General features: G+C 32.8%; 1 protein-coding gene across 9 annotated transcripts in view; it reads right to left on the bottom strand.

The window, feature by feature from the left end:
• Positions 1-20,548, bottom strand: part of LOC129810352 (ras GTPase-activating protein raskol) — a 130,294-nt gene that overhangs the window by 42,965 nt on the left and 66,781 nt on the right. For 5 of the 9 annotated variants that reach the window (XM_055860768.1, XM_055860767.1, XM_055860773.1 and 2 more), the window contains one exon: positions 19,975-20,031. The exons of 3 other annotated variants lie outside the window; for them this stretch is intronic. In XM_055860768.1, the coding sequence (XP_055716743.1) occupies positions 19,975-20,031 (57 nt within the window). Of the gene's footprint in view, positions 1-674; positions 2,084-19,974; positions 20,032-20,548 lie in introns of those variants that run through there. One more of the 9 variants, XM_055860766.1, reaches the window with a different exon arrangement.

Raw genomic sequence — 20,548 nt, 5'->3', positions numbered from 1 at the left:
TCAGTTTTAAACAACGCAATCTTGAAAAAGGACCAAAAATATGTTTACAAAATCAAAATTAATTTTTGTATCGCCCAACAGCCTTGTAGTTATTTTTATTTTGATATCGTTTACAGTCTAGCATGTAAAATCAAATAAAATTAGGCAGTATAATACACAATGTGTCATGCACCTTTTCGGAATCATGACGTCTTTACTATGCGGATATTGTATTTAAGTCGAAATATATATTTTTTTAATATTACGCATAAATCCAAATCTTAGATGCCGAGGTGTAATTGTATGTATATACATATTTTGATACGTGACTATAAATGTGTTTCATTGTGTACTAATGCGTTCCAATGTTTTTGTAATCAACCGAATAAATCTGTCTTATGGGAGATAAATAAATAATATGTTTGAAACTTGTTGATGATGTAACCATCTATTCGAATAGATCACTCAAAACCGAAATGGAAGAGAAACAACATTTAGCAAATTAAATAATTCGTCTTGATTAATTGGCGATAATTGTGGCCAAAAACACAATTTCGATGATATTCCAAATATACAATTTGATTCTCATCCAGACTTGCAATCTCTGAGAGAGTAATCAAGGCAATCAAATTCGTGATCAAGTGATCATCTTGAGAATCTTGAGTGAGCAATACAAAAGTTTTCGGGGAATTTACCAGAATGCACGGCTTCGTCATCGATATGAATCTTAGCGGGAGTCTCCTGCGTGAGAAACATTTCTCGCACGGCATCCTCCACATTATCAGCTCGCAGAATCTTCTGTAGTGCCTCTATGTTTAGGGATTTTACGTGATCATCTGGCGCTGTGCTGCCTAGTGAATCCGTTCGGTGCGTGAGACTCCGCAAGAGTGAATTGCTGCGCGACAATTTGGTTGAATGAGCACGCCTTATGAAGCTCAACGATGATGACTTCTTGTCCGACGATGCCTTCGATGGCGACGAGTCGTTTCCAGATGAGTAATTGAAGGAAATTTTGGGCGTCGACTTGAGAAGGAAAGAGTTTTTAGGCGGAAATGTTGCCGCCTGCGTGAGGTTCTGCGGAAGGGTCTTTGACTTCTCTTTGACTTTGGCGCCAGAACTCACATTGCAACTCACGGGAATATTTGAGAGGGATGACAAGGGACTTTCAGTCCGATCATCAGCCTCAACTGTATTCATACGATTGAGTACAACCCCATATCTTTTGTATCTTGTCGATGTGGGACTATTGCGTGACGATGAAGCAGACAGGACATCTGTTGAAGACATTGAGTCACTGAGACTCCAATCAAGACCACTTAGGCTAGTATCGAAGGAGACACTCGAGGTATCTTCGGCACCCACGAGTGGTACATAGAACGTCGATCGACGCTTTGTACCCTCGCCGAGTGTCTCCGTGGAATCCGGCGTCGAGTGGTGAATCATCTTGATGTCCAGAAACTCTTCAGCATTATCTTCTCTCTCGCCGGTCCTGTCGGTCCCTTTCTTCTCTCAGCTTCTCTCACTTTATCGCAAATTTTTCTGCTCTTAGCCTCGCACTATCTCAATGGCAATTTGTTAAGCCAGTTGCCGAAAAAAAATGGGTAAATAGAGGGCCCAAAAGCGCTATCTTCCCTTCTTATCGACACACACTAGCGCACTGTTTCCCTCCCATTCACTTTACTATGAGTCAAATACCACTTTCAGTGAAATGCAAAGAATGCAAACCCAGAAAATACAAATGTTCAAAAATAAAATGGAAACACTACGAATTTACACGGAAAATAAATATAATAATTCGGAGGATTTAATTAGTTGGATAAAGATACAATATTGTAGCCTAAACTGCGCACAATACTCTCCATTGAGCATGAAAAAGGAACTTAAAAGAGCCCCATCAACTTCACATATTGAAACCATTCAACAAATTTCTCAATCACACCAATATTTTCCAAATTATTCCATTCAACATTCTTCCTGCTTTGTTTTTCACACGCACGCCACGATAAAATCACTATTTAGCACACATTTAAAAATAAAATACAAAATAATATTTGTTGAAATTCACACGATCAACGGTCTCGTGCTAGCTAAAACATTTTCAATTCGACTGATTTCATGTCCCAAAAGACTCTCAACAGAATGCTCTTCTGTAATTCTATCCCTTTCATTGACCTATCATCTATCTCCCTCACACCCGCGAGTCTTTTGAGCATGAAATCGAAGAAGAAATACGGCAGCAAACACACGGAAAAAGTTTCGCTATTGAGAGTGTATGTTGTACAATCAGCTTTAGCTTTGCACGATCGTTTCGATTTTGACTCATTTTCCCTCTCACTTATTTTCCCAATGTTCAACATAGGTGTGAAAAAGACATCAGCAGAGAGACATTTCTTAGTCTCTCCTCTTTTTTTGTTCCTTTCTCATTTATGATGCCGTGTAGACTCTCCCCAGAAATGAGCGACCTCGACAGGGTGACACTGATCTTATGTGGTTGTCACACGCAATATGATATTTTCAGAAATAATTTAATCTTCACAAGTATCCGTGCCGTCTGTGCACTATACACTATATTTATCTACAATAGCATAGAGAGAAAAATTGATCAATGAAAAGGTCACAGTCATAGCAACAAGTTATTTCTTATCAATAAACTTGAAAGTTTATTGTATTCGGTATTTGCATTGTTTCATTGATATGTTTAAGATAATGTAATCGTGTAATTTACTCTATCTACAGCTAGTTGTAGTCTTAGCCGTGTAATGTAGTTCAATTGAGGTTCCGATACATCGTCTCCCTAGGGTACAGCGCTCTCTAATGAGTGTTGCCACAGTTCTTACAAGAGGTAACTCATTTTGAAGAATTCGAGCCAACCTTGCAGGAAAAAACACGAAAAACACGGGGAAGCAATACATTTTTCCTCACTATCCTGTGAGCTCACTAGAAACTCACAAGGAACTCGGAGAATCCGTACATTTTTCAGGGAACCTGTAGGGGAATTTTGTAATTTTCGTGGCATTGTCACGCGTGAGTTCGAAACCTGACAATGCCATTTGAGCTTTTTTTTTTGTCATATCATATGAGTTCGAAAATGTAATTCATTAAATTTTTAAAGAAACCCCTTTACTTGATGGTTTTATGAAAATATAGTACGTCTTGGTTGATTTGTTTAACAAAATTCATTGTCATTTGAATTGCCAGAAATCTCAAATATGTGATTTTTGACAATGACACGTGAGCTGAAATGGCAATGTCACGGCTACAGAATCGTATTTTCGAAAAAGCTCTCCTAAGATTCGAACCCAATTTGTCATATGGCATTGCCAGAGCGTTACAGAATTCCCCTCCTGGGGAATTCATATATTTTTAGGGAACTCACGAAGAAACCGAGAAGAACTTATATTAGAGGAATGTAGGCAGGCTTCGCACGTGTGAGCTTTCGAACGATGCGAATTTTCTCTTTATTTCCAAAGAGTTGGTTCCGCATTTCTTAGCCATACGTTAAGTATTTATGAACCTTATCTGGCAGCCAAGCCCTTCTTTCCTAGGTGCTAGGATCTCAAATAGAAAATTGGCCCAAAATGGGTAATTTAGATGGCGCACATTTTATTTTATTTCTCATAGTTAAACTCATTTTTAAAAAAAAATCACTTACACAGTGGATGAAGAGTATACTTGAGATGATATTTTCGTAATAATTTTTTGCATTGGAGGGAAATTATTTTCACAGTTGCGGAAAATTCGCAAGTACTACATTGTGTGTAGTTTCAAACACTGAAGGTGTGAGCGTTCGCACATCCATATCAGACAACTCCAGCTTGAAAATCATAACCTCACTAAAGCCTCATAAGCCACAGTGAGACATTCGTGGTCATTTCCTCTTCGACAGGCGTATAGTCTCCTTCCCATCTCCATGAGACGACGGTTATTGACAGTGTGAACGGTGTGAACATGTTCATAGTCGATTTTCCGATATTCATTTAGAAGAAAAAACAGTGCTCCAGAAAATGTGAAAAAATGTGTTTTAAAGATCTTCTTTTAGTGCAGTGATAGTTTCCGTGGTTGAATAATGAGCTGGCGTGATGGATATTCTATGGGGACACTTCCGGTAATTGCCAGTGGAAATTTATTTCACCTCAAGAAGAAAAACAAATTTTCTGTCTTACCCAGAGCTTTCGGTCCGGATGTGGACCTTCTTCAGTGGTGGGCTAGACTATGTTTTTTGATTTCCTGAAGGTTAACGAAGTTCGGGAACTAAGAACAAAATTCGAAACGGGGGGTGGGGGCGGCGCTACATCTTGTCCTATGTTCAGTATTGTATACATAGATCTCAGTGCCCGACATTCAGGATAGATAAGAGGCTCTATTTAGAATCAAGGTCAAGGGTGTAACCAGGATTTTAGTAAGAGAGGGGTCAAATTGGACGAATTTTCCCAAAAGAAATCGTTTTTCAAACGCAGAGAACCAGAGTTTTTTTTCGAAAATTTCTTAAGGAACCCATTTTTTATGAATTTGGACTTATTTAAAAATCAATCAGGATCTTAGGAAAAAGAAGTCCTTTGCCAAGAGCGGAACATTAAGACCGCACTCAAAGCACAGAAAATCATCTGGTTCTTATACATTCATTGAATTCCAGTTAAGAGACTGCCCAGAAAACTAGGAAGCAGTTAATGGTCCTTCATTGGCTAGGGGCTTAATATGCTGATGAGACTTAACCCTCTAACGGTGTTTTCTTTAATATGCGAAAAAAAGTTCTAAAACAATGTTTTCTAGGATAATTATGATCCAATAAAGTCGAAAAAACCATCGATTCTTCATTATCTCTTTTAGTTTAGGCGCTAGGTGAGAAAATATAAAAAAAATTTGAAACTCTTTTTGCTTCTAAAATTCACATTTTTAGTTTTTTTTAAATTTTTTAAATAAAATATACAAAGTAGAATGACATATCTTTCAGTAAAAAATAAATTTATTTTATTCAGATAACTTTAAATTGGTATTTTTATGGAAATTGGAAATGAGTTTTTTTGCACTAATATTTTTTGTTGCTTTTTCTCTGACTTGTCACACAAGACTGGGAATAGCAACAAAACGAAGAGTCAAAATGAGTTCAAACTTTCAAGAGATGTTTATAAGACTATTACCGAGGACACTATAGCACTTTTAAATAAATAAAGCCTTTATTGTCGCTGTAAATGTGATTTTTGTGAAGACCGCCTGGAGGCGGTCTTACCCGTTAGAGGGTTAAAGTACGCAAGTTCTACCATAAACTAACTTTGATCCTTTGTTGTTCACACTGTGAGCTTCTTTGAGAAAATATAGCAAATGTCGCTTTTTAGTTAGAAATTTTAATATCTCGATTTATAAGCTCATTTGATAAAAATATGCATCTCATTTTAAATTACACTTAATGCAAAAGTTGTAGCACAACACCTCAAGCTATCGAAACTTCTTTTCTCAGTTTACTCACACTTTATCGTCATATTTTTCTGCTCTGGAAAAACCTCGTCACCGCGATAAGCATGAATTGTTGACAGTAAAGTCTCTCTTTGAGAAGCCCCAGAAACCGAGATGATAGGTATTCAAAAAAAAATCTAGTGAAGCTACTTGCTTAAGAAAACACGACACCGGATGGTTTTGATGAAATTTTGTGGTAATTTTTGAATGATGGTCAATTTCTTGGGTGCAGGTTCTTTCGTGTGTCATTAACATTGACCGGAAATAGAAAATTGCCGTTTATTTGCTTCCCCATTTTGTCTTGTGGTATTTTTCAGTGTAAGAAGAAGCACAACAGAAATACTGTAAATCAAATAATTTTTCAGACTAACATTATTTAAAAATTATTACACGAACGCATACAAAACGCAACTTCCTGTTATATAGGTATTACTTTTTTTTCTCATAGAATAAAATGTTCATAGTTAAATTTCTCTCTTTCTCTAATACCTACATAGTCTCCCAACAGTTTTAATTTTTTTTTATCATTCTCTCGCCGAGTTATCCAATTTACTAGTCCAGAGAATATTTCAACTGGGTGTTTTTGTTGTATGCTGATATAAAAACATCTGCTTAGCACTCTTTCATTCTTCAGATGGAAGATCGGTTTTTGCTGTCGCGTCAGAGAAATAAAATGATGAAGAAGAGGAGAAATGTGAGGCAGGAAAATTTAAAGGAGAATTCCATCCTTTATACTCTCATCGCAAAGTCATTATGATCACAAAATTGAGTGTATTTTATGAGATTGCGACGATTCCAAAACAGAAAATGGACATTAGGCTGTTGAAGATTGCGATCATTTTAGTCCATATGTACACCAAGACAGACTTTTGCATAAGTTTAGGCGATTACCGTATGATCATCCATTGAGAAATGATCACGCACAGCACGTGAGCAAATATCAATTAACCCTCCAGCAAAATTCTTTTTTTTTATTGCTTCACAGTGTAGTAAAAGATAAAAATAAATCAATTGATTGACTACGTCTCATCACCTAAAGTGTGCGTTGTTAAGACTTATGTGTACACACTTGATTATTTTTTCTACCAATTTAAATATTATTGTAAAATTTCTTGTCAGGGCGAATTGGAGCATATCGAGAACATTTATAATTAGAAAAGCTCTTTGCACAGAAGCACCATTTGAGTGTTGCTTTTTTTTTCTCTCTTGCCTCATCTGGTGAATCAGACAAAAAGATGAAAAGTGCGATTGAAGATAATAAAAGAGAGAAGGAGAAAAAATTATGATCAACCATCGAGTGTTTGCGCCTCCCTTTCTATGCATCAATTCTATCAACATTTTGATCAACATTTCTAATACACTATACTAACACCATATGACTTACATGGGTAAAAAAAAATTTAAAGAGTCATGAGATTATTGTGTTACTGACGATAGAAAATAAATCACAGACTCGAGCACATCCACACGATCTTCTGCCAAGAGAAGCACATTCATGGCATGTAAATTGAATCAACAAAGTATGATATTATGATGCACTGGGATTCAACACACATCAAATTATGATGAAGAATAAAACATTGATATTTAAAATACACATACGGTACTAACAGGGCGGAATTGAGGAGATTATGCAACAGAAAAAAACTCTTGAAACCTCCCCAAAATTATTATAGTTCGAACGGAATTCTCAGTTCAATGCAATTAATGATACCGGTTGAATCTTATTGGAAAAATCTGCACTTGTAGTGTTTGGATTACGGACAAGATAATGCGTACTCCTAAACTAGTTAAAATGGAAATCATTAGCGAATCATGCTATATGGATAGTCATAAAATTCTCTCCCGTTAAGTGGAACTTGTTAAAAAACTTAATTAATAATTACAATCAATATTGCATTATCACAAGAAAATGCTAAGACATCCCCCATTAGATCACCGCCGTCTTTACGTCGATACGAACCACCCGGATTATAGTTGGATATTTTATGACCAAACGTAATGTTTTCATAAGATCAGTCCAACTTAAGTGAATTATCTACAGCGCATTTAGAAATTAGCAATTTTGAAAAATTAGCACGAAATTTTTAGGGGATCCTAGGCCACACAGCAGACAAATTTCAAATTTTTTATCTTTCAGGATAAAATACACCAAGATTTCAAATTTTTAAAAAGGGTGACCACATTCAACCTCTTTAAAAAAAAATTTAAATACTATAAAAAATCAATATTTGAATCTTCTTTACAAAATAATTTTCATATAGAAGATATCTATGCTAGCAAACTTATTTTCCGAAATTTATGTATGATTAAATTTATCAAAAGGAATTTTCGTTCGGACGTCATAAAAACCCAAATAGACTAAGATTGATCCTCGAGTATATTTAGCTTGAAAAATTTTGCAATAAAAGATTAGGTAAAGCAAAGTTATGTAAAGAATCGATAATCTTAACCCCTCAGTGTATGACAGTTTGGGATAAATCTTTACTACTAAATTTTACACTTAATACCAAGCTTAATACTCGAGGATATTCCTGAATATATTTGGGTTCTAACAGAATCTATAGAGTTATACCCGGTAGATCAAGAAACTTTTCTCTTCTTCAGAAGGGTTTTCGATCAGCTCCGTATCTTCCTCAATAGGTTTTGTTAGAAGCTCAATTTAACAAATTTGTTACCAGAAGTTTAGTTATCTCCTGATCACTGTAGAGTGTGGCTGGTGTTGTGTATTCGAGATCTTGGTGTAAGAATTTTGGAATCCTGCAATTTAGCGAATTGATCAATCAATAATCTTTGACATCACCCGATCATTGAGGAAAGCAGTGAGCATGTTGAAAGCTCTAAATAAGAGTTAAATCACAATTATTTTGTTGGAAAAGCTTCATGATAGAGAAAAATGGTCTTTAGTAAAGTTGTAGAGCGATTAATTCCTGATAAAAATGTCTATTAGAATCCTCTAAGTCTTCGGGAGAACGTGAAAAAAATGAAATATTCATTTTGTTACATATTTCCCAAACTGACCTGGTATTTAGTGGACCTCGATGGAAATAAAAAAAAAAATGTGAAAACCACTCATAATATCTTCAAAACGGTATATGTATCCGTCTGTCCGGCCGCTCTTTGGAGCTTAATATCTCCTAAACTAAACTAAGAGAGATATCGATTTGCTTTTAGTTAATTTTCTGCAAGGTCACATAAAAACTTTCACAGAAATTGAGAGTGTGGATTAATATTTTGAAAAGAAAACTCTTTACATTTTTGGAAAAATTTAATCGAAAACAAAACAAAACATTTTTTGGAAAAACTAAGCCTTTAAGAACGATTAGAACACCGATGTCCGAAATTTTTTTTCCTACGGTCTTCAAAAGCTATGTTTTGCTTTAAGAAGTCAAAAAAGTGATACCGTTATAATACTAATTTCCGTTTTAAGCTTATTTAAAAACACTAATTCTATTCTATATTTTAGTTGAGATTCCTTACTATCTCATAGTTTTTATAAACCATCTACTAGTAAGGAATAATGATAGAGTAAGTGTTCCAAATTTCAGCATAGTTGCAAATAAGCATCAAAGTTTTAAGTTTAAAATGTAATATTTTTAATACATATTGAAGTTTTGTGTTAATTCTTTTACATGAATATTCTTTGAAACCGTGAAAAGTAATTTATCATCTTTTTTGAAAAGGAACTAAAATAAATAGCAATTTTGAGGAAGCAAAAAATGTGACCAAAATAGTAAATACCTCTTTGGAAAAATGCTCACAAAATGTCTATTTGTTACACAAAATACGTGACCCAGCTGAGAAATTTTACTCAGAATTTAAAGAACGATACTCTACTAAACTAAATAAAAACAATCTTTAATGAAGCATTTATCAATTTTAATAAAAATGAACCTCGAAGGAAAATCATTTGTACTTCACCACAAACTACAAGACTCCTGACAATACATCTCTATCACATTTTTTGTAAGACTCTTTCCACACTGAAGTTTCTAAATATTCATATTTATAACGAAGTTTTATAAATATTTAAAAGAAAACAAAATTCCATTGACTATTTCAAGATCTCATTCATCATTATTTAATTTAATTTTGCTTCTTGGCCTGAACGGTTCGTAGTTCGTATGTTATGAGTTTTAATTATGAGATATTAAGATAGATATTTTAACCCTCTAAGGACGTCTGGAACACCGGTGTCCCATAAAGAAAATAATTTTTCCTGATTACCTAAAGTTATTTTTTTCTTATGTTTGTACGTCATTGCAAAGTAGAAGTTTGAAGAAATCTAAGATATTTTTTGCTAATTACTATACAGTAAATATTTAAACTTAAAAATGACAAATTTTTAGATTCTCATATTGAAAAATTATTTTAATTATTTTTTATACTTCCAATTTTTTAAGCAAAACCGTTTTGGTAAAAGAAACTACAATGCTCAAACATAATATTGTTCATTAGACTGAAAATTGTCAATCAGTGGTATCGTCAGAAAAATGACTTAAATTTTTGGGCTATTTTTGTTCCTGTCGTTCATAGAGACAAAAAATACAAAAAATCAGACTTTGTTGGACTTTCTAAGGTTAGGTAAGACCTTTTACTGATTTTGTTTATCGGTTTTCATTTTCATTGCTGATTTTCGGTTAGCGGAAACTGTCTCGTCGTTAAAGAGTTAAGCAATCTCTTGAATAATCCTATTTCTTGTAAGGGTTTTATAAGGCGTAAATTTTATTTCAGGGATTATTCGATAAGTCAAAAACTACTTCAATATAAAAGAATTACAAAAATAAGATTGTAATATAAAAAAAGTACCAATTACCTATTGAGGGGCTATACTCAACCCACTGTAACTTTTATTTTATAAACATGTTTTTCAAATTTAAGTTAAAATGAATGGGTTCTAGACTTAATTATTTCGATCCCTCTCATATGCGGTTTCGAAAACATGTTTAGAAAAGAAAAGTTATTGCGCGTTGGGCATTATTATTTTTAAACTTATTATTAATATTTTATTTCAATTTGTTTAAATTAAAATTTAAAGGGTCCGCCCCTCTTACATGGTTTGTTGGAGGTGAAAGAAAAGAAAAATTAAATTTTAAAAAAAACTACAAACTATATATATCATCTACCAGAAAACAATATATTAACTCACTTTTGTTTGACCCCAATTCCTGTTAAAAACAAACTACATTGACCCCAAACAGTGTCTCTCATAAGGTCAAGCCTAACATAAGTAAAAATTTATTAATCATTTGCATTGCCAATACAAATTGGTTGTGAATCGTAACAACTACAAGCTTTGGTCGCTTATCATTTTTGTTGTTGAATGGTGACTGAATATGAATTTTCATGGGTAATTAAACGGTCAAAAGACTCAACTAAAACTTGGACACTTGCAATTAAATAATTTGGCATGAATTTCTAGAACAAAGATGTGACTTTACACATGTTTGTGATTTTTCCCTCAGATATTTAGCCGCAGTGTTCAAAGGCCCATGAAACGTGTTCTGGCATTTGTGAAACGTAAGATAATTATGCAATCAACTGTTAGGTGAAAAAAGAGCATTAGCACTAGTTAAAAATTTCTATGATGTGCCTATGAATTTTTCACACAAAGCTACATACATCCTAAATTTATAGCAAATTTTCATTTGTTATAAAAGAACACAGAAAACTCTTTCTCCGCAAAAAAAATCGCATAGTTTTCTCATTAAGACATTACGTTCTTTTCAATTAGTTATTTTACTTAATTTTCTTTTGTAAGATTTTCCCTTAAAATTAGTCTTACATAAAATATTGTCTAAAAATTATACAAGTCACTTCATAATAACGAGCAATTTTTCTTCTCATGGAGTCATTCAGTGTAAATATAAATCCATTAAACACCTGTATTGCCAGCTAAAATGACAAATGTTTACTTAAAAATTTCAATTAAATTGTCATTTAAGTCTGTTGGAAACATTTTTTTTCCATGGAAGTTAACGTAGCTATATTTTGTCAAAACATTCTTTCACAATATTTTGCTGAATAATTTTCATTTATACTACTTTTATTCTTTTCTTGAGAATTTCCATATGTTTTCATAAATCACACTACATTATATTATATAATAAAATTATAATCTTCCCAGAGTTTCCATCTTATCGGTTTTATTTTACTATGGTCGTAATTTTTGTTTATTCTTTTCTGCAATATTTTCTAAATATAAATATTTTAAAGGTACTTGGAATTAATCAGATAAGGGATTGATAATTCAAAGAGTGGCAGTTGGAATAAAAATTTATTCTGACAAAAAATTAGGAATTATGCCTACGGCACACCTTTTAGCTCGGAATAATTTCATGAAATTCACTTCTCTTTTTCTCAAAAAAATTGCATAAGTCTATCTCACTCTTTCGGTCTCAAAACTGGACTGAACTAAATTTGATTTAGTGCGATGTTAAAAAGAAGAAGAAGAGTGCGAAAGAGTAGAATACATATGCAGAGCCTTTAAGAAAGAAGGGGATGTAAATTTTGAGTTTATGAAATTTTCTTGATCAAAAACCGTGTCGGAGCCATAAAAATTAAATTTGGTAGTAATGGCCGTGGGACACCTTTTAGATCGGTAGATTTTCATGTAATCGAAATTCACATCCTTTTTTTCAAACATTTTGCATATGTCTATCCCAGTCTTTTAGACTCTTCTTCTTCTTTTGAACATCACACCAAATTAAATTTAATTCAATCGAATTTCGAGTTCAGAAGAATGAAGTAGTCATATGGAAAATGTGAAAGGGATGTGAATTTCGATTACGTAAAATTTGAACGGTCTAAAAGGTGTGCCAGAAAATTTCATAAAATCAAAATTCGCATCTCTGTTTTTCCTTAAAGCTTTACATATGTTTATCCTCTTCTTTCACATTCTTCTTCTTCATTTGAACATCACACCAAATTAAATTTAGTCAAGTCCAATTTGAGACCGAGAGCTAAAAGTTGTGCCACAAACATAAACATTTAAATATAATCAGCAAAATATAAAATTTGTTAATAAAAAGTAAAATTTGGTCTATATGGCTCTGGCACACCTTTTAGATCAAGAAAATTCCATGAAATCAAATTTCACATGCTTTTCTGTCCCACATATTTTGCATATCTCTGTCTCATTCTAACGCATTCTAAACTCTATTAAGCGTAAATTCAATCTATTGTTATGTTTACAATATAAAGAAGATTGTGAAAAATAAGATAGCCATCGTATGCAATAAGTTTGAAAAAGAAAAGGACGCGAATTTCGACTTTATGAAATTTTCCTGATCCAAAAGTTGTGCCGGAGCCATAAAATTTTAAATTTTTATTTGTAAGAACCTAAATATTCACGAAAATATATCTATATGGTAAAACTTGTATGAAAATTGCACAATTTTTAATGTTCTAAATTCAGTACTGATCAAATTTGAATTTTTGCTAATCGAATTTAACTTTTCAATGCTGTATACACTGCTATTTTTTAATGGTCCTCATTGTCTTATATATTTAATGAGTTCCATTGGAACTAAAAACATTTTCGCACGTAATTAAATATCTAATTCCATAAAATATATCACACCCTCTGTGTGTTACGATTGTCTTGAGCTTGAAAGCTTTTAAAGCAATGAAAGCTCTAGTTAATCGGACATGGAATTGTAATAAATTATTTATGGCATTAAATGTTTAATTAAATAAAAATAGTGTTTAATTTCATAAAAATAATATATTATTATCTCTACAAAATATTCTAGATTAAATATTTGTTTACTTTATACTGTGGAACAAAGAACATTTTAAATATAAACATATTTCTATACTTTTATTTGAAATATTTATGGCTCCGGCACATCTTTTAGATGAGGAAAATTTCATGAAGTCGAAATTCGAATTCCTTTCTTTCTCACATGCTTTGAATATGTCTATCTCATTCTATTGTACTCTTCTTCTTCTTTTAAACATCACTCCAAATTCAATTAAGCTCAATAGAATTTGCTGTGCGAAAGAATGAGATAGTCATATGGAAAACATGTGAGAAAGAAAGGGATTCGAATTTCAATTTCATGAACTTTTAATTTAGAATTTTCCAAAGAATTAACCTATATATTCGCTAAAAAAATATTTATTCACAATTCAATTCTTCATTAACACAATTTTTTGCGATTATAATCTCAATTAAATTGATACAACAATCGTGAGATTTTTTCACGAAATAAATGCAATAAATAAATGAGAAAATAAAACGCCAAATTAAATGTTTAATGCTCAATTAACTTCAATAGAATTATTTATTAGAAAACAAATTAGAGAAGATTGTCGCGACAAACTCATTAGGAAAGTATCTTGCAAATCCGCCTCTGGACTACATTTATCGCTGACTGAGATCCGCATTTAATTAAAAGTATGTTAATTTTATTAGAATTTACTTCTAGAGACTCAATTAATAATATTGCTTAAGTTGCTGATTCTTCTCATTCATTCACTGGATACAATTTAAGTAAGTGAACAATAAATTGTGTGAATTGTGTTACCTGGGGGCCTGATTTAATTTTTACTTTTTATTTATTTATTTCACCTTTTCTTGTGAAGTTCATTAATAATATTGTCAAGGAATAGATAAATGTGTTTGAATGAATTAGAAATAAATAGCGCAACTTTTTGCAGCAATTGTTAAAGAATTTTATCAGATATGCTGAAACCCAAGAAAAAAAACGCGCTTTTAGTAAAAAAAATAATCGCTTCAAATTGCACTCATTGTTAAAGGGTATAACCAATGTCACTCCCATTATTGTTATCAAAATTTCAAGGGAAAATTGCTTGTGAAAAATTTCGTCGAACAGTTTCGCAGTGGTGATGTAGAAAATTTTTCTAATTGAGTACTTTTAGCATGAAAAACACAGAGTTTTTTTTGTAATTGAAACAGTCAGTGAGAAGAGCGTGAAAAAGTATCCTTGAAAATTAATACAACCACTGAATATCACACATGAAAAAATTGAGGTTTTTCATTCAATTGTTCGAGTGACTCAGTGATTCTCCATTGTAAAGTGGAACAACTTTGAAAAAATAAATCACTCTTTGACCAAACACAATGACAAAGAAATACAAAGTGTGAGGGTGAAAAAGTGAGAAATACACCGTGTTAATTGCTATCTACTCCTCAAATCTGTCTCAAGTCATTTGTCAACGCAAATTCATGGTAATTTCAATAAAATAAGACACTAATTAAACCACTGATTTCTGTGCTTTTGCAAAGATTACCACAATCATTATGCCAATTATATTTTATTTTAGTGAAGAAAGACTGATTACATTTTCAAATTTTCGTCAAAGAGCAAATTCGTGCATTATCCTTACTCAGATCATTAGCTAATTTCTACTGAATTTAAATAAAGAGCTAGATAGTAATGGTCAAATAGAAAACGTTTCGAAAATATTTCAGTAAAATTAAACAATGTATATGCAATAAAATGCAATTTGAAGATCATAACGATAATTTTCCCATTTCTTTTCTTTTTGGATTGTTCATTAACGAGAACTTAAATTATGTTTTTGTTATATATGATTTTGTTTTTAGTAATTCAACAATTTTACAAACATAAAAAAACTAATCTTAAATCTTTATTTGAGTGATGAACTGCAGAAAGTGTGATAATAATAACTAATTATTATCAAATATAAATTATAATAATTGCAAATGTCCTCGTAAAATTTATTAACTCAAAAAAACATACCCTATTGTTTAAGTTTGTAGATAAGCATTTTTATTTCTAACACTTTTTAGCAAACCTGAAAGGTACAGTAGGGAAAGGATTACGTATTTTAAATAAATTTGTAAATATTTTAAGACAAAAGCGTATGATTACAGTGTTCGTGCTTTTAATAAAAGTAAAAAAACTTCTTACTTAGAGAGTGCTTTAAGGATCTCAAAAATGAAATTTAGTCATTATAATCATGTCTTGATATTTTTCAGAATAAATATTTTTTCAATTTCCTTCAAAATTCCAAAAAATATAATTTCGCTTCAAATTATCCAATTTTAATAACTTTAACTTAAAAGACTCCTAAATTCTCAATTTTTGGCTCTTCTGAGCATTCTAATGACCTACAAAAAACTAAAAATCAATTTTTTATTTTTTTTTTTTTGAAAAAGCACACCATAAAATGAGCACTATTAATATTTATTTCCATATTTTAATCCCCTGCATGAAATAAAGGTTTCATGGACCAAAAAACTACTATGACTAAATGGTTATGTATTTTAATATTCTTTTATTAATTTCGCTTTGAGTTTTCTATTTTATAACTTAAATAAAGATAAATCCGAAAAAGTTAAAATAACATTCCGATAATTTTAATTTTACCCTGCATTATTGATCCAAAATCGGTGTAAGATAAGATAAGAGAAAATAAAATCGGTGTAAATATTACCCTTTTTAGGTGTATTAGGGGTTAGAGGTACCCTTCTTCATGTTAATTTTACCCTTAATAAGGTGCAAAATTAACATTAAAAAATGTTGATATATTTTTACACCTAAAAAGTGTTAAATTTCCGAGGAAAAAATGCTAATCACACCCTCTTTTTTTCTCAGTGTTCCCAAGTAATTTTTGATAATTACATTGATGACTTGAACATCCAAAAGGACAATAGGTTATAACTTTATACACTTAAGATAAAGATAGAATAATAGGAAATATCTTTTTGAATATTTGAATCCCTTTTATACATTTTGAAGAATAAAATCATAAAGATAAAAAGCAATTTTGATAATGATAATATTATGATGTAGCCATTCTGAAGTGCCGTTGTCGTCGTGGTAGGCTTGTCAAACCTGATGTCACTCCAGAGCCTCTTCCGTTACTCTGGTGCCTTCCGACCCCGGGACCAGCGGTTGAAGCAACAGCTTGTCCATTGTCTCTCGTAGGTCGTTTCCGGTGCAATCCGTCCGACATCCGAGGCTCTTTGTTGTGTTTTTTTGCTGACAGGTTACTGTGACAACAGGGTGCAAACCTGATGCACAGGCCTCCTTACCCAGGAGACACGGGTAAGATCGCGAGTACAAGCTGCCGAGATGAGGTACCTTCGAGCGGTAAAGGGAATCACTCGTAGAGATCGAGTGAGGAATGTGGCCGTTCGTGAGGAACTAAGAGTCGAGGAGCTGCTTCTTCGGGTTGAGAGATCACAACTTCGATGGTATGGACATGTTCAACGCATGAATGAAGAAAGATTCCCCAGAAAAGCTATGCAAGCCATTGTGAGGAGACCTCGGCCTCGAGGCAGACCTAGGACAAGGTGGCTGAATCAAATTCAGAATCTTGCCTTGGAACGCCTCGGGATCGAACCCGAAAATCTTCCTGAAGTGGCGGAGGACCGACAGGCGTGGGCTGCTAGATTGGATGTCATGGGCCCGCGACCCCAATAGGGATAAGCGGTTGAAAATGAATGAATGAATGAATAATATTATGATAATCAGGTAGTATAAAACACATGTCTTTTTTTAAAGATAGGTAATATCAATGATGTTATCTAAAAGTTGTTTTTTCATCCAATGAAATTTACAATAATCTTCAATCATTCTTTAACAGAATTCAGACTGAAGACTCAGCCCAGTTTCTGAGCGTTTTGAAATCTTAAATTACCAGAAAAATTATTTTATTGGCTTTTAAAAATTCATATGATCATTTGCATTTAATATCAAATTCCAAGTTATAATGTTCCTAAAAATTTTGCTTAATAGGGAATTAGAGAAGATAAGTCATATAGCTGAACACTAAGCGGTCTTCAGACTAGAGGTTTAATTTAGTTCCCGGAGGTCTCAGAATCCTAAACAGCGAGAAATTTTATTCTTTTTTTTTTGTTTGAGAACCTAATAGGTCATTTACCTTTAATCATCCAATTCTAAGTTAATTTTTTCAAAAAAATCGTGATTCATAATAATTGAAGCAGTTAAGCTATATGGCTAAGCCTTATGTCTGAAGCCTGTATTAGATCTGAAGCCAGTAAGACGCTTATATGGGCTTCAGACCTGAGGCATAGCCATATGGCTTGAATTCCCTAATTCCTTATCAGGCACAATTTTTGAGGACATTGTTCCATCCAGGACATTGAGATCTATCATCCATCAAAGCTTTGCCGCTTTACTACCATTTATTCATATAAGGCAGACTGGGGCAGTAGTAAACATGGGGTAGCACGATACACTGATATATATGTGAGTTTGCGGAATCTTTGTTTTTTTTTTCCTTTTTGTTTTATACACTTTTGCTTTTCCTAGTTTGTCTTTGGAATCTTTGTCTTCGGTAATTTTTGTTTTTTGGAAACTTTGTCTTGGGAAATCTTGTCTTTCATGTATTTTAAACAAAGTATATTATATTAAATAAAATAATGAAATCACATTGGATAATTTAATTTTCGTCTTTTATCAGTATCGTCTGTAGGGGCAAAGGGAAATTTTCTGTGTCTTGGGAAATTTTTAGTTTGGTCCTTTGGGACAAAGGGAAATTTTCTGTGTTTTGGGAAATTTTCAGTTTCGTCCTTTGAGACAAAAGGAAATTTTCTGTGGTTTGGGAAGTTATCAGTATCGCCTGTTGGGGCAAAGGGAAATTTTCTGAGAAAAGGTAAATTTTTGGAAAGTTATAAAATATAAAAATATACTCGTGCAAAATGTGTTACAGACAAAATTTCCGATAATTGTGCAAAGTATGAAAGACAAGATTTCCAAAGACAAAGTTTCCAGAAAACAAAAATTACCGAAGACAAGGATTCCAAAGACAAACTGGGAAAAACAAAAGTGTAAGAAACAAAATAGAAAAAACGAAGATTCCCGATCCCATTTATGTGTACGTACGTGTACTAACTTGGACTTATGTCGACCATTTCTTCACTGAAAAAGGACCCCTATAGTAACTATGAATTCATAAAGGTCTCATCTTTTGAAGTCTAATATATAATTTAAAAATCTTAATGTTTACAACTACCCCTTGGGGAATCAGTGGCGCAATAGGCAAGACCGTTGGCTCTTGGGCGGAAAGATTCCCCGGCTTGACTAACAGTTGTGAGTTCGAGTCTCGCCCGGTGCAAAAATCTGAATGTCTGATTTAGAGAATTTTCACATGTAACAATAAGGTAATATAATGCACCGCCTTCGCCCAACAACTCCGGGAGTATGGAAGAAGCATTCATATCACGGGAAGGCGCTCCTGGGCGGTCTACAATGGACTTCACAGATTCTTCCAACACGGGATCAAGAACAATATGATTACATTGTAACAAAATATTCCGATACGATAAATAATAACTAGCCCTTGTTTACTACTGCCTCTGTTTCCCCTATTTCTCTTTTCTGAATATAAAGCACACTTGGTTACAGAAGATTTTAGATGTGATGAAATATAAAAGCGATAAATGGAAACACTGAACCTCTCTTGATTTTCCTAATTTTATTCTCTGCCCTATGACATTTCGAAAACAGACGTCCTCCTCTTCATCAGATATCGAATATGGCAGGGAAAATCACTAATGGCGAACATTACAACAAAAGTTGTGATCCAAGTCCAAGTGCAGTGTAACTATTCCCACATGTAGGGGAACGCTTTCAGGATTCACACATACACTGGTTTCGAACTTTCACATTTTTTTCCATACTCTTTTAACGAATCTGACCTTTTTTTTCAGGAAATGTGTAACTTAAGACCTGTTATCATATTGCCATTAGATCAGATTCATTAAAAGAATATGGGAAAAATATGAAGTGTATACGAAGCATGAAAGCCTTCCCCTACGTGATGTTACTTCACTGAGAAAAAAACGGGGGTGCGATTAACTTTTTTTCCTCATAAGTTTAACACTTTTTAGGTGTAAAAATATATTAACCTTTTTAATGTTAATTTTACACCTTTTTAAGGGTAAAATTAACATGAAAAAGGGTAACTTTAACCCCTAATACACCTAAAAAGCATAATATTTACACCGATTTCGGATCAATACTGCAGGGTAAAATAAACATTTCCGGAATGTTATTTTAACTTTTTCGGATTTCTCTCAGTGTTGCTATATTCGATGAAGAAGACATCTATTCTCGAACCCCTCGAAACGCTATAAAGAATAAAATTGTGAAAATCAAGAGAGGTTTAGTGTTTCCGTTCATCTCCTGTGAACACTTGATTATTAAGAAATTAACACTTAGTTTTCTTTTTGAATATCGAAAATGAATCTTCAAGCAATCGTGTTCTTTCCACCAATATCAATTATTCAATTAAAACGAATTACCTTAATTTGTAAATTATAACGTGTAAAGGCTAATATTTTGCGCTTGACGAATAGAAATAATTGTTAATGCTAATCTATCCACCAATTGATATCAATGTAAATGAGTAATTGAACAAATCCAAGAAATGCTCAATCATTTGAATAATTTCCTTTCGACTGACTTTCTGATACGACAAATGCATTCGTGGTTTTTCATTATCTTGTTTTATAAAGACAGAAACCATTGGTAAATTTTATGATAATTGTACTTTTAAAAAATAATATTTTTAAATTAGTACCTTCATGTGTGCAGTGATCAATGTGAATACGAGGCAGAGTTTTCGACTTACACTCACCTAGAAGAGAAGGGAGAAATGCATTAATTTTCCATGTACATATGTTTTTTTTAGGAACAACAAATTCAATAATCATTGAGGAAATTGCATTCAAATCAGTTCTCACTCAATCGAACAACTCATTCAATAAACAAGAGGAGAGAATTTGAGCAGAAAAAAAACCAAAGTTGATTGATTTTTTTCTTTCAATTTCTAATTAATTACACGCTTATTTAGCGTTGATTTTCATTGCTTCCTGATAAGGAAACTGAACATTAATTGACGCTGATTGAACTAGACTTGGTTGAGTGGCTCATCAATGAAAGTCCACAGTGAAAGAGATAATGATGACGAATTGTTTTGGGTCAAAAAAATGAAGAAAAAAGTATAAAAGAGGCTGTAACGAGTGATTTAATGTGAGAATCATGTACAAGATTCTCAGACATTTGTATGCCTTTTATAATCGTCCATAATTTAAATTCCAATGAATCACAATTATATTTTTGGACTGGAGTGTACAAGTCGCGAGATCTTAACT

This window comes from Phlebotomus papatasi, chromosome 1 (genome assembly GCF_024763615.1).
Source record: "Phlebotomus papatasi isolate M1 chromosome 1, Ppap_2.1, whole genome shotgun sequence".
Classification (NCBI taxonomy): Eukaryota; Metazoa; Arthropoda; class Insecta; order Diptera; family Psychodidae; genus Phlebotomus; species Phlebotomus papatasi.
This window is presented reverse-complemented; position numbering and strand designations above follow the sequence as displayed.